This window comes from Podarcis muralis, chromosome 3 (assembly GCF_964188315.1).
Source record: "Podarcis muralis chromosome 3, rPodMur119.hap1.1, whole genome shotgun sequence".
In the NCBI taxonomy this organism is placed as follows: Eukaryota; Metazoa; Chordata; class Lepidosauria; order Squamata; family Lacertidae; genus Podarcis; species Podarcis muralis.
In genome coordinates, this window is record NC_135657.1 from 71891707 (window position 1) to 71918638 (window position 26932).

Genomic DNA, 26932 nt, shown 5'->3' on the forward strand with positions numbered 1-26932 from the left:
AAGCTGGAGGTGGCCAATATGATGCCTTCCAAGTGTTGTTGAACTCCAACTCCCATCAGCCCCAGCCATCATGGCCAGTTATCAGGGATGATAGGAGTTGTGGTCCAGCAACATCTAAACAGCACCACACTGGCTACCCCTGAAACATGTCATCTCATTAGAACATGACGTTTTCTTTGTACTTCTGTTGTATCATGTGGCATTTGCAACCACTAATGAATCAGGCAGGATATATATATATGCCCTTTATTAAACAAGCCTACTTTGAACTTTTTGTCCCTCCTGCTAGGTCTCTGTGGTGTTTGCAAAGTTGCTTCTGGCAGCTGTCCTCTCAATCTGTGCCACTGGGCTACTCTTCCTGTCTACTTCCCCTACTCTCTTATACAGTAGTGTTCTGCATATATCCTTTTACAACTTTAATAAAAGAGAACTATTTTTAAAGTGAATATGCACAGTTTTAAAACCCTCATCTAACTCCTTGAATTCAATTATAATCTTTTAGGTGGTGGTCTCTGTATCTGTCAACCTACCAGTCTTAAATCGGTTATAATACGTAGTTAGTTATACTTCCCTGTTGATAGCTGATATATTTTGCATCTCAAGGAGCATGGGATGAGATGATCTGTCTCCCATTCACTTGGGGGGAGGGAGGGGAAGAGAATCTGGGCCCTCTCCAACTTGAGCAAGATCTTCTGCTTCCCGAAGCTGCCTCCTTTCATTCTGTCCTGCTGGTTCTGAGTCTGCTACGGCTCAATGGTTTCAACACAAATGTCTTTTCAAGACTTGGAACCTCTGGGTCACCACATCAAATAAGGGTATGCTCTTCTAAATTAGGACCTCAGCTTTCCTGTCACTCTATTGGCTTTATCCAGACATGCTCATCCATGTGTACTTTGGGTAGGTCCTTCAGCTGGCTGGTTGTAGTAACAAGCTTTTCTTCATTTCTGTTCTGCTCTAAGTTTAGCTCACCTATTGTGACCCTCTGGCTGTAGTATAGGCAGCAAAGTCTTTCTCCTTTGACCCATCAGTCCCTTTGCTGGACTCCTATCTAAGACTAGCAAAGTTGTGTTCCAGAGATCCAGAATGGATCAGTTCCCTTTTTTCTGGCTTTCATCAAAATTCTCTTAACCATTTTGATGACTGATTCCGCCTTTCCATTGCTTTGGGAATAGACATGTGAATGCTACAAACTCTTCTATCACAGATTGTGGCCCCTTATCCAAGACTACAGTATCTACTATTCCAAAGCAAGACGAACAGCTCTTTAGCGTCTTCATGACTGACTGAGGTTTAATATCTAGCACTGAAGACCTCCAGAAAACTGGAATAACAGTTGAGCATTATCAATAATGCTCTTACCATGTTCAAACTGTACACCCACTTTCCCCCCACTTGGCTTGGTACTTCTCTTGTTGCCTGTTCCCAGGTGAGCTACATATTTCACATGGTTCTCTGCCCCAAATCTATTTCTTTGTTTCACATATATTGACACATTTTCCACCACCGATAGTCAGTAGCATGGAGTGGCATTAAGGAAACCTAGTAAATTATGACACCATGTTATGAGTTACGTTTTACAGGTAGACAGAACAGAAGGGATCAAGGACATCGAAGTGTGCTGGCCATCTTTAGCAGGAGCACACATTTACCATAATGCCTATTTTGGCCCAAAATCTCACTAAATCAATTGGTACTTATTCACTAGTAAATGTACTTAGGATTGTAGCTTTAATTAGAATCATCATTCAATAAAACACTGAAGTAAAACCAGTCTTTAAATGTAATAAATTATTTAAATGTTTTCAATCACACCTTAACTATACCTTAACCAAGCTTGGATCCCTATCTACAGAATACAAAAACAAATATACATACTTAATCCACTGGCATTAACATTACCGTATCAGATATTAATAACTAAAGCTAACAATAAAATATTATTTCAGGGAAAATAGAATTCCTTAGTACATGAACTCATTTTTATATTCCTTTTATTTCCCTTTAACTTGGATTCAGCTTGCGGCAATTCATTACAATTGCTTTTGCACTTTTCTTTATGACTGCACTCTTAAAATGAGCTCTCACTTTGAATCATAAAAACCATTTATTTTTTCTATGTGTATTCTGTAAAATGAATACTGCTTCCAAGGTGTCCGGTGCCCTCATTTGTAACATGAAACACATAACATGGACCATATGTTTATAATGATATAATTTAAACTGGGTGAAATATTCTATATGAAAACCGTTTTCTGCAGATAAAGTTTCGGAGTTACTTTATTGATTTTATGTGGATGGTGACCTCATTAAAACTAAATATTGTGAAAAGTGCATACATTTTTGTTTCTCCTTTTCAACACGCACACATACTTATAGAATGTTAAATACTGCCCACAATATCAATAATTAGTGCTGAGTCAAAATTGGTGATCTTATAGAGCAAAAGTGGGGGAGGGATTCATGAATGTGAAATGTGCCCAGAAAAAAACTCCACATGTGCCTTTCAATTCTCTTACCTGTGGCAGTCTGCAACCACCACAGCCACAGAAGCAGAGAGGTGTAGTGCAGACTGCCAGAGAAGGCAGTCTGAAGAAATGAAGAGCATAGCCATATGTGCTGGTGAACACCAAGCATTCTATGTTAATGATTACTGCTGCTGGTCAAAACCTTTAAAAGCACAGCCTGGCCACATGGAACAAACCAAACAGACACTACAAAAGGTCTACTTCAATGCCCAACTTTGGGCAAGTGAGTATTGTCTTAGTGACTAAAATATAGGTCCCCAACAGGTTGATCTCTTAATGCAAATAACAGAAAGTGCCCCAATGGGGGAGAAAAACCTGAGGCGAGAGATTTAAAATGCCACCTTCTGGTCCTCTTTTCTGTCTCTCTACCACTTACTTACTGCCATCTAGAGAGGATCTGGCTGGGAAGTGTTATCTGCTGCTGCAGTAATCAATAATTACTCTTTTTTGTTCTTTTTTGTTTTTTAAAATGTTTTTATTAAAGATTTTATTTGGTTACAAGAGTACATAAAGGTAAAGATTTTATTTGGTTACAAGAGTACATAAAGGTAAAGGTAAAGGGAGCCCTGACCACTAGGTCCAGTTGTGACCGACTCTGGGGTTGCGGCGCTCATCTTGCTTTATTGGCCGAGGGAGCCAGCGTACAGCTTCCGGGTCATGTGGCCAGCATGACTAAGCTGCTTCTGGTGAACCAGAACAGCGCACGGAAACGCTGTCTATTTATCTACTTGTGCTTTGCGTCCCAATTTTCAGTTCATAAAGTCCCTTCTGTAGAACAGTCATATTCGATGTGGGACTTTGATGTTGCATATAGTATAAGGTTGGGAGGGAAAGAGAAGTGGGGAGAGATACATTTTACATAATGTATGTGTGAGGTTTCTGTGTCAGCTTTGCATGGGTAGGTTCTCTTTTTATTCATTATTGATCCTGCACCTCCCTCATCGCTTTCCAGGTAGCCCTCCACCCGGTGCACAACAAGGACTTTCCCGTTCCCAGTACAATGCAGACTATGGGCAAGAACTACAGCAATAAAGCAGCAGCAACCAGCATACATTCAGCTGATGCTATGTGAGTCTGCTACCTTCTTATTCTCATACTACTGCTGCGACTTTGCAAGTTGCTTGATAACAAGAGTGTGCACTAATCACAATATTTGGTTTTGGCTACAAATCAACACTGTGGAAAAAGAACCCCTTACAGTCCAAGTTGCTTTGCAGATGGCCCCATTCAACTCAAGGTCCATCCAAGACTGCAAGGGGAAACCCCAAAGGGAATGCGATTATTGTTTATTTATAATGCAACAGTTATGCCCACCAGTACTATTTCATCTATGATCCACTTGTAGTGCACAAATGATTGCAAGGTGGTAGCAAGAACTGCAACATGTGGAGCCACAGTTCTAAGTTTTACTTCCAGCTGATAATGGAACAGTATTGTCTGTGTAGCAACCTAAAGCCCGAGTGTAGAAGCACGTTAAGTTGAAGTAAGGAGTCAAGGAGAAAGTCAGAGTAAAATAGAATTACACACAAATGAAGAGACTCTGTGGGGGCTGGAGGCATAGATGTGGGCAGGCAAAGGAAGCTTGGAAGACTTGGAACTCTTGACCAGAAAACAAAGGTGCATTGTATTGTTAGATCTAAAGTCTATCTTAGGCAAGTGTCTCCTACTGTTGCTACAACATTGTGACATAGCCACCCTAAGGAGACAATGAGGAACACTAAGAGGTAGGCCAGTTGTTTTGGCTGCAGGCTTCTAGAAAACTTTTTAATACAATTGATTGCTCTTGTTTTCAAGTAAGACCTCTCTAAAAACCTACTGCTAGATTTCACAGCAGCAATGTTCAACACAAGACTGCTTTTTCTCATGATTTTTCAACCCATTGGCAGCTGCTTGAATGGTGCCTTCAGGAGAGTTGATTATTTCAGGAAGAAGTACTACTGTTGCAGGTTTATATATGCACAACCGCTAGTATTTTATTCAGTTTTGTACTCTTTTGGATTTTGTCTGCTAGAAGTCACTGGCATGTGAAGTCACCTTTAAAACTGATAAAATAAACAAGAAAACTAACATATTTGATCAAAGGGACATTAAATGTCATTACCTTTGAGAACAGAAATGTGCTGTCGGCTCTCCCCATCTGCGGGGTAGTTCCTGAATTCAATATCTTCTCCATCTTTTAATTCAACCTTATCATAACCATACCAGCCAAGGAGCTCATTCATGGTGTTTTCTGCAAAGTTCTGAAAGAGAAGAATTGCCTATTTATTTATGCAATCAATAATCATTTGGAACTTAGAGATGAATGCATAAATCGAAATCTATTTGCACCGTACCGTGAAATAGCAGGTTTGTCCCACCTCCTCTAGACTAATGTTCATTTATCAAGTCACGTACACAGACTGTAATGCATTTAAATCTTTGACTGACACATGTAATTATGACAGACCTTCACAAATTTGCAATTTAAGGAAAAATATGAGGGGGAAGAAAGCTATTTATCATTTTTTGTACAAGAATTGATAGTCAGTGATATTTTTAGCACATATTTTTTTCGCAGCATTTTATATCCTGTGCTACCATAAAACGTTTTAAAGTGCCTCAAGAAAGTGGCCAAATGACTGATTTACTAGTGCCTGAGAAACAATTCAGCTATGTTACAGCCATTCAAGTTGGCTACCCTGAGGATGACATAGAAGGGGATGAAATACAGGCTTCTCCGCTTGCTGGTGGGGCCCTCAGTACCTCCCCCTCTGGGCCCTCCCCCCCCCCCCCCCAGGGTGTAGGTTTCCCATGCAATACTTTTTACAAAAATAATGGAAGTATTAATTAAGAGAGATTGATCTAATACTGGAAAAGGGAATTCAAACATGTCACAGGCAGCAGAAATGGCATAGAATACATGTGCATTCCGATAAACAGCACCACAGTACAGTAGAGCAAGCAACAGTGAATGTAATTGGGAAGAGATGAGCATTTTGAGTACAAAGCCAGTAAAGACAGAAACAATTAATTACAAAAACAGTGAAAGAGATATAGCAACAACATGAGATTAAAAGGTGCAAGTGTTTGTATAATCTGCAGCAGATGTAACCATTTTTTTCCAAAATATTCCTTGGAAAGTGCATATGCTGGCTGCAGAAGGATACTTTGTAAGCAAATAATGATTGAAAAATGCAGTCACAAAAGAGACCCCAAAACACAAAAGACTGAACCATTAACTTAACCACTAATGACAAGTATATGACAGGTGCAGGAATACAGGCAAGTCTAATGCTCCAAACAAATATACAGAGCTATAAGTAAATACTAAATAGTCTAAAGGGTCTTTAAAATATTTAACTAAGGAAGAATCCCAGTTCCAGGAGACTGTGCTCTGGCTGTTACATACAACAGAGGGAAAGAAAATGCCGACACTTGCACAGTAGCCAGAATAAAACTTCAGTCACAGACCTAAAGACTTGTGAAGACCTTAGTTCTGTGAAGAAATTTTTTGAAACCTGTACTTAATTACTGGTCAAGGATGTCTCTCAGTGAATTCCAAAATATGATTCTATGAAGATGTGGTACCAGTGATGCATGGCATGCGGATTATGCACTCACCACAAGCTCTAAGGAAGAGTTTCAAAAATGGCAGCAGAAAGGATGAACAAATGAATATTTGTTTAATTTAAAATAGTTAAAAGCAAAAAATAGAAGTAAACTAAATGGCTTTACTCTCAAGCAATTTCAGAGAAGAAAGCTGTAGAACTAAGACTGTGCATTAGCTTCTGAGGTGTTAAACACAAAGAAGGAACTTTTTACTATCTTTCAGGGCCAGTGTGGTGCAGTGGTTAAGAGTGTTGAACTAGGACCTGAGAGACCAGGGTTCAAATCCTTATTCTTCCATGAAACTCGCTTGGTGACCTTGGGCTAGTCATTGTCCCTCAGCCTAACCTACCTCACAGGGTTATTGTGAGGATACAAGGGAAGAGAGGGAGAGCCACAGATATCACCTTAAGCTCCTTACAGTGGAAAGGGGAGATACAAGTAATGAAAAGCGGCAAGTTCTTTAGCAAACCAGATGAATCAATTGGATTTTGGCAAAGTGCACCGGACAAAAATAATGGTCCAGGCATACAAGTAACATACCCTTTGGCAGATAGTGGTGTCTAAGATTGTTCTTTGGTCTATGTGCAGTAATTTAGAGCACACCATGGGTCTAGAAGGTGTAAATAACTGGTTATACATACATGTATACATGCACTACCAGCAAAAATCAGCATGGAAAGAATTAAATGTTTACTAGTAATTGCAAGAATGAACCATTTGAAGACAAACAAAGCAAAACAGCAATTCTAAATCTATAGCTAAATTGGTTAGAGCATGGTGCTGATAGCACCAAGGTTGCAGGTTTGATCTCTGTATGGGACAATTACATAATCTTGCATTGCAGGGATATGGACTAGATGATCCTCAGGGTCCCTTAAGGTAAAGGTAAAGGTACCCCTGCCTGTACGGGCCAGTCTTGCCAGACTCTGGGGTTGTGCGCCCATCTCACTCAAGAGGCCGAGGGCCAGCGCTGTCCGAAGACACTTCCGGGTCACGTGGCCAGCATGACAACGCTGCTCTGGCAAGCCAGAGCCGCACACGGAAACGCCGTTTACCTTCCCGCTAGAAAGCGGTCCCTATTTATCTACTTGCACCCGGGGGTGCTTTCGAACTGCTAGGTTGGCAGGCGCTGGGACCGAGCAACGGGAGCGCACCCCGCCGCGGGGATTCGAACCACCGACCTTTCGATCGGCAAACCCTGGGCGCTGAGGCTTTTACCCACAGCGCCACCCGCGTCCCATCCCTTACAACGCTACAATTCTATGATTCTAAATAGCACCTATAACATATTTAGGTAGATGACTAACATGTGATGGTATCTTACCAGATGAATCAATCCATTGTGAATATGCCAAGACTAAAAGATAAATAAAGTGGTTTAAGAACTTCTAGCTGTGTTCAATTATGCCAGCAAATTTGTATCTAACTTTCCAGGTCATACAGCACCGCTATGACACACCTTTTCTGCATGGGCATGGAGGCCAGAGCATAGATGACTTAAAGCAGACCCTGATAACACACCCAACACTGCTGTATTTTGATTCACTAAGAGAAATCATACGCTCCATAGATACCTCAAAAGGCATTACAAATTATTATTGAAGAAGCATGGCACGGATTAGATGCCACTTTCCTACAGTTAAATAAATAATATAAGGTAAGGTAACGGACCCCTGGACGGTTAAGTCCAGTCAAAGGTGACTATGGGGTGCAGCGCTCATCTCACTTTTCAGGCAGAGGGAGCCAGCATTTGTCTGCAAACAGCTTCCTGGATCCTGTGGCCAGCGTGACTAAACTGATTCCGGCACAATGGAACACCGTTTACCTTCCTGCCACAGCGGTACCTATTTATCAACTTGCATTGGTGTGCTTTTGAATTGCTAGGTTGGCAGAAGCTGGGACAGAGCAATGGGAGCTCACCCTGTCGTGGGGATTCGAACCACCAACCTTCTGATCGGCAAGCCGATCAGGCTCAGTAACTGAGAAGGGAATGCTGGTCCTGGCCACTAGGTTTATGATTTTCTTTATTATCACAGCTTCAGTGATGAAACTGCAGTCCATCAAAATACACTCTGGATGATTAGGATGACAAGGGGCTGTAGGGTGGAGGAGAAGAAGAGGAAGGCTGATTGCACAAGCTTACATAAGGTTGCATTTCAATCACTTTCTAGAGAACTTGTTCCACCTATAAATGCTCAATCTGATAAATCATAACAAATATCAAACATTCATATAAACCAAATAAAGGCTTAACGCCCCATTTCCCCAAATTTATATCATAGATAGAACTGAGATCATCAAAGATTAAATGCTACTCTCAGTTATACAAGAAATAAATAGGGGCTTACTTTCTACTTTTTACGTTACTCTGAATATATATTTAAAGCAATGGGTACGTGTCCCAAGAAATCAGTCGTAAGAGCATGCGCATATTACAATAATTACCTATTGGACATCTCAGTAGTATTTGTAAAAGCCACACAAATTGTGGTCCCCACAGTCATGAGGAAGAAAATACTACACCATGTGCATGGATGTGTAAGAATGACCACATCTCACAAGAGAGCTAAAGTAATTGTATTCTGGTCACAGATTAGCAGATCTATTTGTGAGGAATTGTAGAATGTGTAAGCAATGCCAAGATTTTCACAGGAAAAAAGCAATACCACATGAACAACTAGCAATTCATCAGGATAAAACTGAAATTGATTTGTTTAACCTAACAGGACTTAAACATCTGTTGGCAATGGACTGAGTATAAATTTTCCAATATAGCCACTTTTGTACCCAATGCTGCTTGTCCATAGATGGAAGGAATCTGTCAGTGGAACAGTGGAGGGAGGGAGGCCTGTGTAAAGCAGCTGGTACCCGGCAGGGCCAGCTTAACACACCTGGGGCAAGTGTACCCAGCTGCCCCCCACATGGGCCTGGAGGAAGACAATTGTGTACCCCACAATGTCCCCCTAAATCTGCTCCATAAGGTTTCTCAACCTTCTAAGCATATTTAGGGGCCTGTGGGGAGAGGGAACCTAAAATGTATTTCCTTCTTCATTCCATTGATGGTTTCCTTCCATTAGTTAAAGAACAGCATTGAATGCCACTCACAGGTAGACGCCACACAGCAAAATATTGTTTGTACTTCTACATACCCTGGGGTTTCCCCAGCCATAGTAATACCTTCTCCTTGTTTCCCAGTGGCCCCACTTCAGTTGCAGTCATGCTGGTACTCAGCCGATAACTTCACTATTACAAGGAGTGATGCAAAAATCACTAGGCACCCAGAAAGTTAATAGAAATGTAATAACCTTTAGCATATAGACCATTAGGCAGGGCAGCTCTTCAACATAAATTTTGTTCATTGTTTCATTGAAATAAACATAGGCTGTAAGATAGTTGTACCACTGTGTTCACCCACCAAATTTATCTGGTGTGATTACCGGTAACTTCCTATGGGCCTGTTTTGAAGCTAGTTCTGTACTGACTCAGCAAAAAGAGGACATAGCTCAAGAAAAGGCCCATTCATGTCCAGTAACTTTAAGCACTGTTTTCTCCAGATGTTCTACAGTTAATAAAGCATATGTCCTTAACTGACCTCCTTCATTGAGAAAACAATATCAATCCCAGGATTTCAGCAGGAATAACATGCTATAAGGGTACAAAGTAAATTACTATTTATGGCTCAGCCTAAAGCCTTGGGATATTGTAAGAAATTAATCTTCCTATGGTGTAATCTACTCTGAACCCTCAAGAAAGGGAGGAGGACCACACTTAATAAAGCTGGTTCTTAAAACAAGTATTAACATTTAATTTTATTTATTAAACAAAATGTATATACTGCTTGCTTGTTTAAAATGGCCTTCTAAGCAGTTTGTAACAACACAGAATAAAACATTGAAAGTTAATAATTAAAAAACAGTTAATATCTGTATTAAAAATATTCAAAGGATGGTAACAATCAGCAGTGGCTTAAAAACAACAACAACATGTAATTTCTACATGTCTGGATAAGTTTGTCTAAGCAAAAATGTTTTATGCAGGCACCAAAAAGAGTAAAACAAAGGTGCCTGTCTGCCTGATGTCAATAGGGTTGCCACACAAAAAGATAATCTCTCTGCTCTTGTAAGAAATCTAAGTGGCACCTGTAACAGTATTGGTTCCATAGATCAAAGTGGTTGAGGAGTGGACATATACGGACTAAGGCAATCCGACAAGTAAACTGGTCCCGAGCTCTTTTATATGCTAATAGTAACACCTTGAACTTGTCCTGGTAGTAAATCGGCAACCAGTGCAAATCTCTGAACAAAGGTGTTACATGCTGACAGTGTCACTCCTGGCAGCAACCGTGCTGCAGCATTCTGCACTAATTGCAGCTCCAGATGAAGCACAAAGGAGTGCATTGCAACAATCCAACTCAGTTTACTACAATCATACTTTGGCCTGAAGACACTTTCCTGCTGCAGGCTTCCAGTTTTGGAGCTGTGGGTGCATGCCAAATCTTAGCTCATGAGTAGCCTCATTAACATTACTGGCACCATGCAGATTCTTAACGTTAAACGTATATTTAGGAACATTGCATGGCCAAGGCTGTAGTTGTTGAAAGACAATGTTTACACATAACTACATAAAGCAGATATATAAAAGAAATACAAATTGTAATCTACCATCAGCAACACTTTTAGCAGCAAGGTAAATAAGCCTTTTGCTCAAACAATTAACAGCCCTCTCACCACTATTCTGTGACGTGCAAACTTTCCCCAGAGTGTCTCTTTCAATGTCCTTGTACAACTTCAAAATTTAAATTGTGCTAATCAGTGAATACAGGCAACACCTAATCACACGATAAGGTTTTCCACCATGTGGTTGCTTGTATACACACAAAGGTGGTATGTATCTTCATGGTTAAATTCATATTTCTTTTCCGAGTGTGGTTATGTATTCTGAAAGATTTTAATCAGGAGTGGAGTACCTTTTTCAATCTGAGGGTCACATCCTGCATGCACAGTCTTCCAGGGGCTGTGCGGCAGTAGTGGGTAAGACCAAAGGGGGAAATGGGTGGGGCTACAGGAAAAGTAGGTGGGGCAGTAGACGTGACTCTTACCTGTGTACTATAGGCTAGATTCCACCCATGCAAACACCAGAGGTTTCTAAACACCTATGCCCATTTCTCCATCCAGGTAAGCAAGTGAAATTATCACAGTCCAAGGACACATTCCAGCCACACCAAATTACTCAAGGAAGGAGTGGGGCAGGACTGTTGGGAGGTGTCCTGGGAAGAAGGGGCCTGGCCAGGGGAGAATCCCAAAGGCTGGATACAGAGGCCTGGAGGATCACGTTTGGCACCCAGAACTGAGGTTCCCCAGCCCTGATTTAAATGATAGTCATTCTGTTCCCTGAGGTTTTGCTGAGGAGCATTTTTTTTAATGAGAAACTTTACAGTCATGTCTCTGAAGTTACTATACTCTTTGTGAACATTATTGGGGGGGGGGGAGTTGCCTTAGAGCTTTTTGTTGCAATTGTGGTTTGCTCACATGTACATACAGGCAGTGACCGTTTTAGGCACATCCGATTTGTGCACAGCTGCACACGCATGCATTGCACTGCACCTAGAAGTGACCTGAAAACATCATAAAAAAGGATGGAGTGGGGATGGAAGAGGGTGTTTGCAGGCTTTTTCAGTGGTGTTTCAAATATACGCAATTTCACTTAAACATGTAGTGCCTTGGAACATAACCCCCACATAAATTGGGAGTTGCCTATACCACAATGGAAACAAATTAAGGTTAAAAGAAAAACTAAAATGATGTTCATTTTGCTCTTAAAATTCAGTAAAGGACTTCACAGATTTAAAAGCAACACAATCTCCTAATATATTTTTTTAAAAAGAAAGAAAGCAGAGATTAGAACAGATTAAACATCAGTTTCCCGAAACAAAGAACTAGGAAACAGTGATAAAAGACTGCAGAAATGCACAGCGGAACAGGTAGAGCCTTCACTCCATAGCAACAGAACTTGTCAGCAATCAGGAATGGAGCAACAGCCACTACAGAATAGTCCAAAACCAGCCATGGTCACCTATACTGCTTTATATTAGTATACAGTACATTTAAAAAGTGAACAGGCTTGCTCACATTTGCCATATGATAAATAAATTGTCTGCATTCAACCAATGAAATAAGAAACAAATAAGAAAATCTACATGACTATTATTTATGGCTAAACTTTTATTTACAGAAGGAAATGTTGATACTAGGTATAAAAGTAAGTTATGCCATTCATCACTGATGGTGTCATAGTCATTGCCATAGAGGCTTTGGCAGTCACACCAGTGGTGGACTTTGGCTCTCAAATTTTAGCAACGCCCTGTGCAACAGTAAAATTCAGTGCCCCCCCCTCTTGTGTTCTATAGCATTGTTTTGGTGTCCCCTGCAGGGCTCAAGGCAACCACACCAGTCGCACTACCCTAAAACTGCCTCACACAACCACATTTCACAGACTGTTCACAACCACAATAAAATGTGTTAGATGGCAGAACCACTGCATGTTCCTCAGGAACAAATTTCTGCTGTTCATGTTCTGAGAAGATGTGATGACCCCACATCCTTAGTGCTAGCCTGAGAAAATGTGCCCAGTCTCCATGGAAAATTAGTAACAAAGGTATATTCCCTGGAAAGCTCTTCCATCTGACTGTAGTGTACTGTATGTAGAAAATCCTGGTTAAAAGCCTGGCTCAACCAAGATAGTAGGATATCAGAAGCTTCTGATTCTGATTCAATTTAATTGTAGTTTAGTGTGTTTAGTCTGAACCCTAAACTGTGGTTAATCTTGACTGTGATTAGTTGAAACAAGCTAGCTTCAAACTATAGTTTATGACACTTACTTCTGATCTCCATGTAGCTGCATCAGAGGAGGACGGGAGAATGCATGAACCCAGTGCTTGCTAAGTCTTCTTTAGCCTGTCTTAGCATTACTTCTGAATGCAATCACGATCCCTCAGCCAAAGCTGCCCCACACAATAGCTGTGATGGTGCAATAGCCTTGTTCACATATAGCACTAAGTCATGATTTGTTAAGCCAAAGTGTGGTTTGATTGAACATCCAGCCTTAGCCCAGCAGATTAATCATGGATTGTTGCATGGCAACAAACAACAATGTGAAATCATAGCTTTTTGGCTTACAAATTGTGACCTGTTTTAACAAAGGCTTAGCACTGCATCCGAACCCAACAGACATGGGTTGCTTAAACATGGTTTGTTTTGGCAACTCTACCAAAGACACTTACCAGCCTACAGATGCATGAGGCAAGAGCAGCTAGAAACCAGTGGACAAAAAGCTTTCTTTTTTGCCCCTCTGTGAAAGGAACAAACTGTATTTAAAACAAGCAATGGTTTAGCATAATGTGCAAATGCAGCCAACATGATACCCATTCTTGGAGGAAGCTTGGGATTAAATATAATTGTATATAGAAATCATATTATATCATTGGGACACCACTGTGGTAAAGCAATGTGCAATGAATTATGCTTAATGGATACTGCCAGGACCACAATATGGAAAGAAGTAATAGAATTAATACAAATTTAGTTAAAGCTTAGATGTGTGGATATAGAAAGTCCATTGAGAAAAAATATTTTAACGTGATATCTAAGAGCATAAGAAAAGCTTGTGTCAGGGACTGGCAGTACTCCTAAGAGTGTGGGTTGGAGGCAGGTGACCAAGACAGTAACCCAGAAGAGGGGACCAGTGATATATGAGTTTGATAATGCCCGCAAGGTAGGAGCCAAGTGAGGGGGACGAGTCAGAGAAAGGTACACCAGATGTGACAGAAGAAGAGGCTTTTCAGCCAACAGACAGGTCAATAGACTCCCCACTTTCTCCCACACTGCTGTCTCCCAGGACCAGGAGGGGCTTCAATTGTGACACCATGGTGTCACTCCTGGTCTGTCACCTCCAGTTCAGACCCCATAAGCATATACAGTATATGAAATTAATTAACAGTTTTTGATACAACATACAAAATTGGTGTGGTGATATGCTTTCCATGGTGGCCGAGAAATAAGTGGTGCTGGCAGGAATAGTATAGGGCAGCCATGTTTCAAACAGTGAAAATCCGGACAGGAAAGTTGTTGGGAAATTACAATTTTTGAGCTTTTTTTATGGAAAATCAGCAAAAATGGAACATGGGCTGTCATACGTCTGAATTTTCCTGGACATTTTTGCTGATTTTTGTCCAGACACTGCTAGAGACAACAGTATTCCAGATTATGTCCAGGAAATTCTGGACATATGGAAACCCTAACTGAATAGTATAGAGTAGCATATAAATTATTGCCTCTTTTAGGACTACAAAAAAGAAGCAACAGCAGACAACTTACCGGTAAACAAAATATTACAAAAATAGTTACATATTAAAATGTTGTTTTACTACTAATATATATAAATCAATATCAGTTCCGTTTCCTTCCAACACACTCTTCCTTTTTTGACATGCGTTCAGAAGGTTACCATTATTGCTATGATTAAGCATACTAAGATGTTATGGAAAGAAAAATAAGATATCCCATTCTGCCTGAGGAAAAGGAGAGAGAGAAAAGAGGTGCTAAAACAAGAAGAGGGAAGGAGGAGGATTGGCTCTACCTTTAGGCTCACATGCTCAAGAAGCATGTTTTGGTGTAGTAAAAAAATTACCAGTTGTTTATATTACTGCAGTCTTTCTACCAACATGGGAGAAATGCAATTTAATGGTATAGTCCTAGTGGTGCAGCAATAATGAAACTGCTAGCACATTCGCAAAGCTAAGCAGGGTCCAGTATGGTTTCCAATTGGATGGAAGATCGCATGCTGAGCTTCCTGCATTGCAGTGGGCTGGACTAGATGTCCCTTGGAGTCCATCTTTTGCCTAATGAACCAAAATGCATTGTGTCTTTGGCAGGCAGAATGGATGAATAAGGGGAGCTGTTCAGCAGTAGAACAGACTCCTATGAGAGGTGGTGGACTCTCCTTCCTTGGAGGTTTTTAAACAGAGGTTGGATAGCCATCTATTATGGATGCTTTAGCAGAGATTCCTGCATTGCAGAGGGTTGGACTAGATGACCCTTGGGGTCCCTTTCAACACTAAGATTCTAAGATTCCATGATAGCCCTGGGGGGGTATCTACTCATGGCAACAGTAGCAAAGCACTGGGGAGTCTGAAGGAGGTGACAGTCTAATTGGTATTATAATGTATCATACCTTGCATCGGTGAAGTTGACCCAACATTATGGGGAAATTGCAATTTACAAAATACATTATAAAGATGTTATAGCCCCTTTTGCCGCATTGTTTTGCCTCTCTTCTATATCAATAGCAATACCCATATTTTCTGCAGAATAAGTAGCTGTGATTCCAGCCCTCAGTTATCCAAGTATAGATATTATGTGCTGTATACTTATTTATTCTGGGTATTTGAAATACTATTTTTCCTTTTCGTGTGATTTGTACTTCTCCATGTTGAAGTATAGATGTTTGGATGCATGCCTGGAAATCAATAAAGATTGTTGTTTTTTTAATAGCCTTTGAACAATCCTATGTCCATTATTGCCCATTAAATAGGATTCTGACCTCTTGTGAATGTGCACTGCAGTCCTAAAGAGATCAAGCTAGCAGGATAGAATACCGAACTACTACTGCTGCTTCTATAACTAGTGTTTTGTTCAGGAACAGGAAACCTGTGCCCCTCTAGACACTGTACAACTCCCATCACCCCTGAAGATGCCTGCATTGCCAGAAGTTGGACTAGATGACGCTTGTGGTCCCTTCCAACTCTACAATACTGTGATTCTATGCTGGCTGGGGCAGATGAGGGTTGGCATCCAACAGTATCTGGAACAGAGACAGCTGACCCATGACGCTTGGTGAGACAGTTGCCTCAGGTGGCAGGCTGGGGACAGCTGGCAGGGATGGCAGATCCAGGCCCCTGAGGCGTATGACACTTGCCACCCCCTGTGCTTGTTGCCCCCTGCTGCCTTCTCCTCTCTAGTCCCCTTTTTTCTCTCCCGCCACCTTCAGCATGCCAGGGCTTCTCCAGGCTGCCTCCAGGTGCTTAAGGCAGTGGAGGAGGAGGAAGAAGTGAAGGCAGTGGAGGTGCCATTTGCTGTTTTGCCTCACGCAGCAAAGCATCCTGCGCTGACCCTGATCTAGAGAAGCACAGATTCTCCATCCCTGGTGAAGCATTTACTTTACACTACCTGTGTACTGTGCAGGCTATAGAGGTGATAAAACAATTGTCCGCCAGATAATTTTAAAACCATCAATAGATATGGGGGGACAGTTCAAAATAATTCTGAAAGTAAGGCAGCAAAGGAAATCCAGTTAAGGCTAAGATAGTGAGAGAAACAGCATTTCTGAAGGAGGGAAATAACTTGACAAATATAAGAGGAAGGCAGCATGGAACTAGGCAGATAGATGGGAGGAAGAGGGGAAGAAGGAGAAGACAAAGAAAGGCAGTAAATGCACAACAGAAGACCAAGGGGGAAAATGAGAGAGCAAGCAATATCTTCTTGTGTGACGCTGGCCGTGTGGGAACCATTGCATCACTGCCCCTTCCCATGTTGCAAGCAGCTAGGTGAAAAGCCTCAAGCAATGTGGTCTGTCCTTGCTGTTTCTCTTCTCCATGCCAGCATTGCAGGCAGCTCTTTCCCAGCTGCAGGGTGGGCTCCTCCCTCTTGGCCCAGTAATGCAGTATGGGGCTTATGTGATAAGAAACAGCCACCAAAGAAAACAGAGCATCAGTGGTTGGAAAGAGCCACCAGGACAAGTCTCAGTTCTGAGTACCAAGAATAGAAACGTGCTGTGTGTCAAGAAGTATAATAGTGGAGATCAAACATCAAAGAATGCAGACACACTGACACATACGAGCACTCAAAATAAACAAAGAGAAATTCACTGGAAACGCTGGATACGACGATTCCAGTTGAGTATAAAGGTTGGAAAAGAAGGGATAAAGAGGGGAAAGAAAGAAATACACACCACACACTCAAAAAGAAATGAAGGGGGAAAGGAAAGGAGGATGGTATGTGATGGGAGATGCAATGTCAAGAAAGGTTAAAACTTATTTTTAAGGACAGGGTAGATTTGAGCACTCAAAAGGAGACAATGGATGAAGAAAGGTTGAATGGGAATGCATGAAGGAAGAGGAGATGGAGAGGAAGACTGCATTTCACAATACTATGCAATCAAGAATTGGCAGCCAAGAGTTATTGTGCCTAGACTGTAGAGGGATTGTGAAGATATAGGAAGTCCAAATGATAGTTATGTCTGCCATCAATAAAAATAACAGAAAATGGGGAAATCACTAGTCATTTTTATATTTCTTGATGTTGTGACAACCAGCTAGCACTATATTTTTACTATTTCTGATTTCACACTGATAACTTTCTGAATTGTGATTCTAAAGGCTCATATATAATCAAACAACTAAAGCCAAGGAAACGTTAAAACCAGGTTGCCAGGAATACCTAAAATGACAAAGAAGGTGATCGCTTGTGTGCTGTCAAATTGGGAGAGAATTATCTTTGCCAAAGAAACCTTCAACATTCTACAGAACCTTCTGTTCAGCTAAAATTGTTTTTGTTTTGCTTTTTGCTCATTTTTCACCTGAAGGAGCCCAGGCCACCATTTTGCAATATTTTTAATATGCATCACTTTAATCTTTTAGATTCTGCAGTACACACACATATTACATCTGGCTGGTGGAAAAGACTATCATGTTATCCTGTATGGGAATATGCATTTTTATCATACATGACACAGAGAAGGAGACTTGTGGGTATATGATTATATATCTTTCTCTTAAGAGACTAAAGGCTTAAAAATGCAGCAGTAATTGTTTTCATTTACACAGTACTGTATATTGACTATATTTTACTGTGATATCATCATGCAGAGAACATAGGGCTTGCTGTTGCATAACTGATAATAGATTCTTTCCATTTCTTAAAATATATAGATCTCACTGATATGTGCTTCTCCAAATTTTTATACGGCGTTTTCTCTGCTAGGAAACAAGGGGTGAGACCTGGCAATTGCAGACAGGAAACACGAAAGACAAGTCTGTCAGAATCATTTTCTTCTAGGTTATGTTGCTGAACGCCTATTTCAGACTTTGAAAGAAGCAGAGTGAATTCTTTCACTCTCTTTTTACTTCCTTGCATGAGTGAACTTAAGTACTAAAGCACAAAGTTAAACATCTCTCTGAAGCTAATAAATTTTGAGAGAGAGAGGGAGAGAGAGAGGGAGAGAGAGAGACTCATCATTCTCTTTATTTCTGTTGGGTTTCAAGAGTAGAGGCCAATAATGTCTATGATTCTATGATTCTAATGTCAATGAACATACACTAGCCTATATGAACAGCTCCATTTCCCAGGGTTATTGGCATTTTCTAAAAATATACCTACCCACCTACCTACACTGAGGGGGGATGTATAAGTCATCCAGGCTTTATAGTGGCCCCTTACTTCCATGAAATCTTTGAATAGTATCTTCATAGTATCTATCATGAGGTTCCTTGACTATATGTCTTTGTTAATCAGGGGATTCTCTAGGATAATTTTAAATGTCTCCCACTCTCTTTTGTTGTCAGAACCTTCTCTTTTTTTACTGATTTTCGTATTGTGATACATATTTCAATCACTGCCAGCAGAAATGTTAAAATGTAAGAACCTTTAACAGTTTACCAATTACTAATAACAGATGGAGACATCAGGAGTAAAGCCTATTTTAGTTACAAATTACTTATTGGGAATCTACAAGGTAAACACCACAGGCTCACGGAGACAGCCCTGTGAAATTATAAAACAGATTAATCACGATCCCCACAATAGACAAAGAAGGTAAATGTGTAGATTAACTCAGTCTAGTTTGTTTAGAAAAATTTCCAGTACGATCTGATAGGTGCAATCACATTAATTCATTCAAATGTACATTAATTACGTATGGTTCAAAGCACTTTTCTTGCATTCTTGACAGTTGCATCATTATCTGGCATTAAACTTGTGTGTGACCTTAATCTATTTATATGGAACCATCTTTCTGACATGAATAAGATTTCTCTTGAGTAAAAGGGATGTGGATTTCTGAATTTCTTATATTAGATGAAACATATGTGCAAATACTAAGTTTGTCATCTCACACGTAAGTATTATATTCTTGATATGGTAAATGGCAAACCTTGTGCAGTATTCACATCACTACAAGACAACACTACAATTCTAAGGGCACCTTTATCCACAGCAGGAAAGGAAGCCAAAGAGAAAGGAAGAACTGGGGGGGGGGGAATAAGACACTGGAAATACATTGCAGGTCAGAGTGAAACAAAACATTTCTGTCTGGGGGAAAAATCACTGAATTTTACTGAAATTCAACATAGGCAAACTATGCAGCCATGCACTTTTTTGCACACAATGTTGTTGACATTTTCTACAGCTGTCACCTACATTGGGCGAGAGATAAGCAAAATGCTAGGTAATGCTAGGTAATATCTACCATGATGAAACAGCAAACAACACCAGTTTCCAGTTATATTAAAACTGAGCAGCAAGTGGTATTGCTGATGTGACACAGGAAAAGCTAGCGCCTGAGTTTCCCTCCGTCATTACTGAGCAAATTATGAGGCTCTACCAAACAGCCAATCTTCAAGAAAATCTGTATGATGAGGTAATTTTATTACTCATTCATAGTGCCTTGTATTTGCTGGACTTAAAATAGACACTTGTACCCAGTGGCTTTTTATTACTGGGAGGAGGGTGGGGAGAGGGAATCACATACACGCCGGCCCTTTTTCTTACTCCTAGCAAATGGAAGCAATTCAATCCAACATGGGCTGAAACTTGAGTAGGTCACTGTACACCATGATAAAATTCCCTAATCCCTGAGCCAAATTTCCCTGAGGGGGCCCTCCTACTAGTCCTTCATTTTCCAAGCTGACTTTTCCATTCCCCAACCCTCTCTCTCCTGTTTCCCTCCCCTTCATCTCTTTCATTTCCCCCTACCTTACAGCCTTGATATCTGATCTGCTGCTGGGACTCAGGTTACAGTTTTTACAGCTTAGGCTGTCTATTGCTGTATATACATTCCTTTCTTTCTGCTCTGTCGTGATTACTTACCAGAGCTTATTTTACACAGGTCCAGATGAAAGCAGTTCAGATGAAGGGAAGCAGTCAAGCTGTTTGAACAGTACAGATATGTACCTACACAAGGGCACATTGTGTTCACAATGACATTTTGTTGCATACAGTGTTACCAGTTTGTTGTCACTATGCTCTTTAACTCTGTAAAGAGGAGGAAATCCCTCCAATATAGTCAATAAATGAAGAATTATTCTCAGAATGGTAATCAAGCCGTCCACATATGCAACACACTCGGATGCCAATCAGCTTAAAACTTTCATTATAATTTAAGACCATTCTGGAGAAACCCACCAATCCTATTAAAAGAATGTGGTCTCCAAGCTTAATAAGACAACTTGCTCTGGTATGTGGTCTAGGGGCTGTCTGAAAGCTTCTGCTGTTATTCACCTTTCAACCACCCAAACTATAAAAACTGTCTCAGTCCACAACCTTGGAGTCAATTGCTCATACAGCTAAAATTCTGATTTATTTATTTATCATAATACTGTTCAACTGCTAACAGAGGCTTAAGGAAAGGAGAAACTTATCTGATTAAGGGTAATACAAACACTTAATATCATGGCCTTTTTATAAAAACAAAATGTGAGTAATTTTTCCTCCTTACACACACACACACACACACACACACAGTGTTGTTTTTGTTTCTTCCTCACCATTTCAGACAAACATCTGTTATACTGCAGAAGAACAACTATCTCCCAAACCACCAAGTGTGCCTGCAGCCAAAGTAAACAAAACAAACCCAGAGGATCCAGCACAGTCAGCCTTTATATCCAGCCAGGATAACATTTCACATGTTTTGATTAAAATTAGCTAATTTGTAATCCTAGAACCTATGAAACTTAAAAACTGCAGTCCACACAGATTGCATGAAGCAGTGTCTTAAAGGGATAATGCATAGTGGGGCAATTTTCTGCACCCACTGTTCCCCCCTTCTCCTGCCCTCTTTTAAAAAAAAGTCAGAAAAGAAAACAAGAAAAAGAAAACAAAAACAAATTCAAGCCCGATCCAGCTGAGCAATTACTGTTAAGTTGAAGTGTGTACAATGCTTCATCTCAAGATACGGTGTCATACATGTCTCAAGGAAATAAAGCTGTTGCAAAGGAATGTAGAGGATCTAGTCTAGAGAATGAATAAATGTTATTGATATGCAGGATATTTACTCTTACGCATGCCATCTTTTTATTCAGATGCCCATCTGCCTGCTGTTTGAACAAATCCCGAGTAAGCACAAAAAGAAGGAATACAAAGATAACAAACTGAAAGAACTTTCCCCAATATTAAATTAAGAACTGAAAGAGAACCTGAGGATTATCCTTCAGTTTGGTGAAAATAAACAAAACAGCCCTGTTAATCCATATGCTTTACTATCCTTATACTCATAGTAGGTGTAGATGCATAGATACAGTATATATTTTACAGCTCAATACATAACTTGCACATTTCAGGATGTAACAGCTGTGATCAGACCTATTGTGAATCAGCTGAATGCCACTTCATTCCACATTCAAAACTGTGTTGTTTTCATTATTATTGGGTTTTGATTTTTTTTTTAAAAAAAAGCAAGTTCATCTCGGCCCTGCAACACGTGTAAGCCACAGGGTAAAGACAGATGAGAAGCATAAAATAAACATAGTCGTGGGCATTCTGGATAATAAAAACATGCAACAGAGGACCATTTCAGCTCAGCCTGCAACCCCAGGAGAAAAGAAGTCCTGAGGTGTGTTTCTGAGCAGCCGCTGCTATGCTAACATCTGGAGAGGCAGCCCACAGCCCTACCTCTGGAGCACAGCTGGATGGGCATCGTTTCCTGTCAAGACACTGACTTTCTCTCCTCCGGCCCCAACCTTTCCAAACAAACCTGTAATATATATATATACATATATGCATACACAAAACACATATGCATGAACCTTTTTTTTCGGACAGCTCTCTTTCAACACAACACTCCTCTGGTTTGATTAACTGTGAAACGAAGCATGGAAAACAGAAACGGAGCAAGCAAAAGAGAGGAGGAGAAGGACAAGAGACCCTTGTGTCCAAAGCACAAGAATGATGTGCAGTTCAGACCATAACATTTCACTTTGACAATTTAATTACACAGTTGCAGCAGCTGGCTACTGGAAAAGGGGGGCGGCTGCCGAGAGGAGAGGGAAAGACAGGACTTAAATGACTTCCCTTCTTCTCTAACTTTAACATCCTCCGGGTGATTTGGCATAGCACACAAACAAAAAGGGGGGGTCGCTGAAACCTCTACGGGGTGGAAAGTTTCCTTTAAACAAAAAAACCAAAAAAGCCACTGATGGTGATTAAGAGCAATAAATCAAAGCTGCTCAGTGACCTGGCTTTGTACGTAGCCTGTGTGAAGTGGTCTCTGTTTGCATTTCAGGAGAAAGAGTTGGGACTTGTATTTCGTGCCGGCGATGTGTTGTGTTTTTTTATTCGTATTATTCTTATTTCCAAACCAGAAAACAAAAACCCGAGAAATCCCTTATTTATATGGCATCTCCACGCACGGGGGGCGGGAGGGGTGTTTGCGAGGAGCCTCCCCCATCTCTCCCTTTTCCCTTTTCGCATCTGAGAGAGAGAGAGAAGGAGAGACACACAGAGAGAGAGCGAAGGAAGGAAGGCAGGAAGGGCGCGCGCACATACCTTCATCTCTTCATTGATTTCCCTTTTCACGGGGTGAGCCGGTTTCCTGCTCCTTTTATTTTCCGGAGGTCTCCCTTCTTTCTCCATTTCTGCCATTTTTGTGTGTATCTACTTTGGCGGAGATGAAATGGCTGCTGGTATTATTTGGGTTGGTGGGGAGGGAGAGGGGGAAGGTTGTCGAGAGGGAGAGGGAGGGGAGGGAGGATGGTGGCCGGCGGCAGCGGCGGGAACCAAGGAGGAGGGGGGCGGCGGCGGCTTTCAGCGCTGGGCGAAGGCGTCAGCGAGTGTCAAGAGGAGAAAGCGGCTCTCCGCTGGGCGGCTCGGGGATGCGGGCGGGCGGGCTGGGCTGTGTGGGTCGCGCCGGCGAGTCAGCCATCTTCTGCCTCGCTCTTCGCCTGCATGAAGGGAGCGCGAAGAGAGGCTCGCTCGCTCGGCGTGCGTGTGCGGTGTGTGAATGCGAGAGGGAAGGAGGGGTGCGGGGAGAGAGGAAAGAGAAAGAAAGGAGCCCGGCCAGCTTCTTCTGAGGGAGATGGGGGGGGGGGGAGGCAAGCAAGCAGGCAGGACGGCCCCCCTGCCCAGGCAGCGGGCGGGGCTTCTACTGTCACCAAATCCTCCGCCTCTTCTTCTTCTTCTCCTGCTGCTGCTCAGGCTCAAATTCAAAAAGGGGGGGGGAGACTTCTTATGCTTCAGTTGTCATCCTCCTCCCCCGCGGGGACGGTCGTCCATGGCGGAAAACACACCAAGTCTCTGTTCTCTCCCGCTACCCCGCGTCAAACGCACAACGCTTCCCCACACGCACAGACAAGACAGACAGACACCGTCTTCGGTTACACGCTCTTGCCCACCGCCGCCGCAAACATTGTGACAAAACAAAGTGGCCGGGGCAGCAGCAGGGCTTCTGTAAAGACGACGAGCGAATGGGTTTTTTAACGCCCTCAGTCCCCTCATAGAGAGATGCACAACACAACGCGTGTGTGCGTGCAAGGCTGTGTCCTCCTCAGACCGTGTGTGTTTGAGGGGAGATAATTGGAAACGAGGGTTGCCTTCGGCTGGGGAGCGAGCCAATGGGTGGCAGGAGCAGGATTGTTTCTGTGGGAGCGGACTGAGAAATTGTGTGTTTGTTTGTGTGTGTGTGTGTGTGTGTGTGTGAAGGAGAGAGAGAGAGAGAGAAGTAGAGGCGCGCGCCCGCCAGCCAGCGGCCCCGGAGCAAGCGGCCAGGGTGGATGGAGGATGCTGCGCGCGCGATACTGGCTTGGCCAGCTGCCCGGCTGCCCGCCCGCCTGCCTGCGTCTCTCTCTCTGCAGCGCGATTTCACCTTTAGGGAAGACGGTGATGAAGAAGAAGAAATACACCCATCACCAATAAAATAAAATAAAAAGACGTCGCGCAGAGAAGCTGCCTGCCCACGCCACTCGGAGAGCAACGCATCTGTCGTCGCCCTGAAAGCACTCCCGCTGGGGCGGAGTTTGACGTTTCCATGGGTGGGCGGCTGTTGGCGAGGGGCTGAGCCGCAGAAGCCGCGCTAGCATCCGAGAAGCAGAGGCATTCGCGCAGAAGGAGAGGCTTTTGTTGTGCGTGGTTTTGGCGGGAGGAAGGCTTACGCACGCCCAGGCTGGGAACGGCCCTTCCAAAAAAGAGAAGAAAAAGGCACTAGTCCTCAGGAAAAGGGCCGTTTGTCCCAGAAGCAAGAGGAGGGCTGGGCTCCCCCCCCCCCCCCGCCAATCCTTCCTAGGGATTAATGCGAGCCATCAAGGCTTTGGCCCAGAGCCCCTTCCCTCCAGTGCCAACACAGTCAGGTCGAGAGCGTGTTCTTGAATGATAAGGCAGAGTGCCTTTGCCTGCCCCACCGCTCTCACCACAACCAGACCCCCCCGTCAGAAGCACGTGTCCGAAACCAGGGGTCACACCTATCCGTGCCTGATAATAAATTGATGATGAAGAAGAAGTAATAACTATCATAGACACGGTAAATGCCTCCTCTTTCTCTTCTGTGTGGACAGTCCTTTGTCTCATAAACATCATTACCTCCTTCCCACCGCTAGCTTGAAAGCAGCCCCCAAATAATTCGGCTTTGCCCCCAATCGTTCTACAAAGGCAGGGCTAACTGGTCCCAGTCGTTAGTTTGGAAAGTAACCTGGAAATTAAATACTGTACCCACTCCATTAGCAGCGCCCCCTTCCTTCTTTCCCCTTCCTCACGTCGCACGTTTTGATCTTCTATAGATCTAGGTAACTCCCCCCCCCCCCCCAAGCAGACTCACTCTGTCATTTTAAAAGGCTTTGCTTACATCTATTTTGTTTCCGTCTTTATAAGCGTGGAGAGGAAGGTGGGGGGTGATGTGTGGTGCTGATGATAGGGTGAACTTGCAAAACGAAGCTCTGAATTATTGCACACAGTGAAGAGGGATACCTTGATTATTCCCGGTTCGTGCTTTCCTACACTTTGGCAGTTCATAATTACCTGATACAATACAATATGGGGGTGTCCATTGTTCCATTAGTCAAAATTGTAATTGTGAAGGAATTTGTCATTATGACTGCAGCTGAGCTTAAAATTATATCCCTTTTTTCTTAAATAAAAAAACTTTAAAAAAAATTAAAGACAGAATGTGTTCAGTGTAGCTATGAAGAGGCTCTCTTTTAAAAAACAACAACAACCCCCTTTCACCTGTCAAATCTAGCTAAGTTCGTTTTATACCTTACAATGTCTGATTTGCATTTCTGTTTAAGTTTAGACATGAGCTAAAAAAAGAAGGGTTTTTTGCTGGATTCCTGACTAGAATGTGCCACATTTGACTCTGCTAAGACAGCAAGGTAGAAGTACTTCAGCAAAAATAGAGTTCTGAAAGACATTTATGGCAGAAGGCATCAAATCTCTTATTCCAGAGAATCTCACTGAAGTCCAGTGGAATTTGCTAGGATGTACTCTGAAAGTTGGATGGGGAGAGCGGGATTCATCTGAGAACAGCCTTAAATTCCTGCTGGTCTGAAAAGCAAACAAGCGAGTTCCATAGACTGCAATGTAACTTGTTTCCAAATGTGCAGGGAGATTGCCAGTGACACTCAGTTAATCGTTGTATTCAGCTTTTAATCTGTAAAATGTTTTACAGCCATTTTAATAGTAGCAATGAGAAATTGTATTTTAGAGCATTTCATATTGACCACTATAATCCTTACTGCCTTCACCCCATATAAAAATCCACCAGTGATACAGGTCACTGTTATTATCTCTATAACAGAGTGGTGGGACAGTAGATTGTATGGGGCAACCACCTACTCAGTTCATGACAGAGGTGATATCTGTACTATGAGATTCCTGGTTCAAGTTTTTTGAACTGTGAGAACAGGATGCTGGATTAGATGGAGCTTTGGCCTGATCAAGCAGACTTTTCTTGTGTTCTTAGCCATTACATTGCAGGAGCTCTCAACAGCCTCATCTTTATTGCATTTTGACCCTAGTACAAATATGAGGCTGGGCAATAAATAGGGTATTGTCCAGGTCCACGTAATAAGCCTACAGTAGAAGTAGAACTTGCATTCAGGGTTCACAATCCTCACCCACCTGAACACTGGTTCATAGTACCGTATTTTTCACCCCATAGGGCGCACCGGCCCATAGGGTGCACCTAGTTTTTTTGGGGGGAAATAAAGGGGGGGAATTATTTTTTTCCCCAGGCACGGGGCTGGGGCGGGGGAAGCCCAAGCTTCCCCCGACCCCAGAACAGGCTGCTATCCGCAAGCCTTGCGGAGAGCCACACGAAGCCCGAAGCCTGGGGGGTGCTGAGCTCAGCGAGCCCCAGGCTTCGGGGTGCAGGCAGCTCTCCACAAGCCGTGGGAGAGCTGCGTGAAGTCGCACAGCTCTCCCACGGCTTGTGGATAGCTTCCTGAAGCCTGGAGAGCGAGAGGGGTCAGTGCGCACCCACCCCTCTCGCTCTCCAGGCTTCAGCGAAAGTCTGCATTCGCCCCATAGGACGCACACACATTTCCCCTTCATTTTTGGAGGGGG

The 26932-nt window shown here is 42.4% G+C and overlaps 1 protein-coding gene and 1 long non-coding RNA gene across 4 annotated transcripts in view; one reads left to right on the plus strand and one right to left on the minus strand.

The window, feature by feature from the left end:
- SOBP (sine oculis binding protein homolog) overlaps positions 1-24039 on the minus strand; it is a 134765-nt gene extending 110726 nt beyond the window's left edge. Inside the window, exons 1-2 of one of the 3 annotated variants that reach the window (XM_028723090.2) lie at positions 22928-24039; positions 4627-4765 (exon numbers count right to left, since the gene is read on the minus strand). In XM_028723090.2, coding sequence (XP_028578923.2) covers positions 4627-4765; positions 22928-23023 — 235 coding nt within the window. In that variant the 5' untranslated portion in view covers positions 23024-24039. The remainder of the gene's footprint in view (positions 1-4626; positions 4766-22927) is intronic. The other 2 variants (XM_028723091.2, XM_028723089.2) reach the window with 2 other exon arrangements.
- LOC114594014 (uncharacterized) lies at positions 22884-26577 on the plus strand. Its single transcript, XR_003705853.2, has 2 exons — positions 22884-22960; positions 24080-26577. It is a non-coding gene; the product is annotated as an uncharacterized LOC114594014 (long non-coding RNA).
- Positions 26578-26932: the final 355 nt, after the last annotated feature.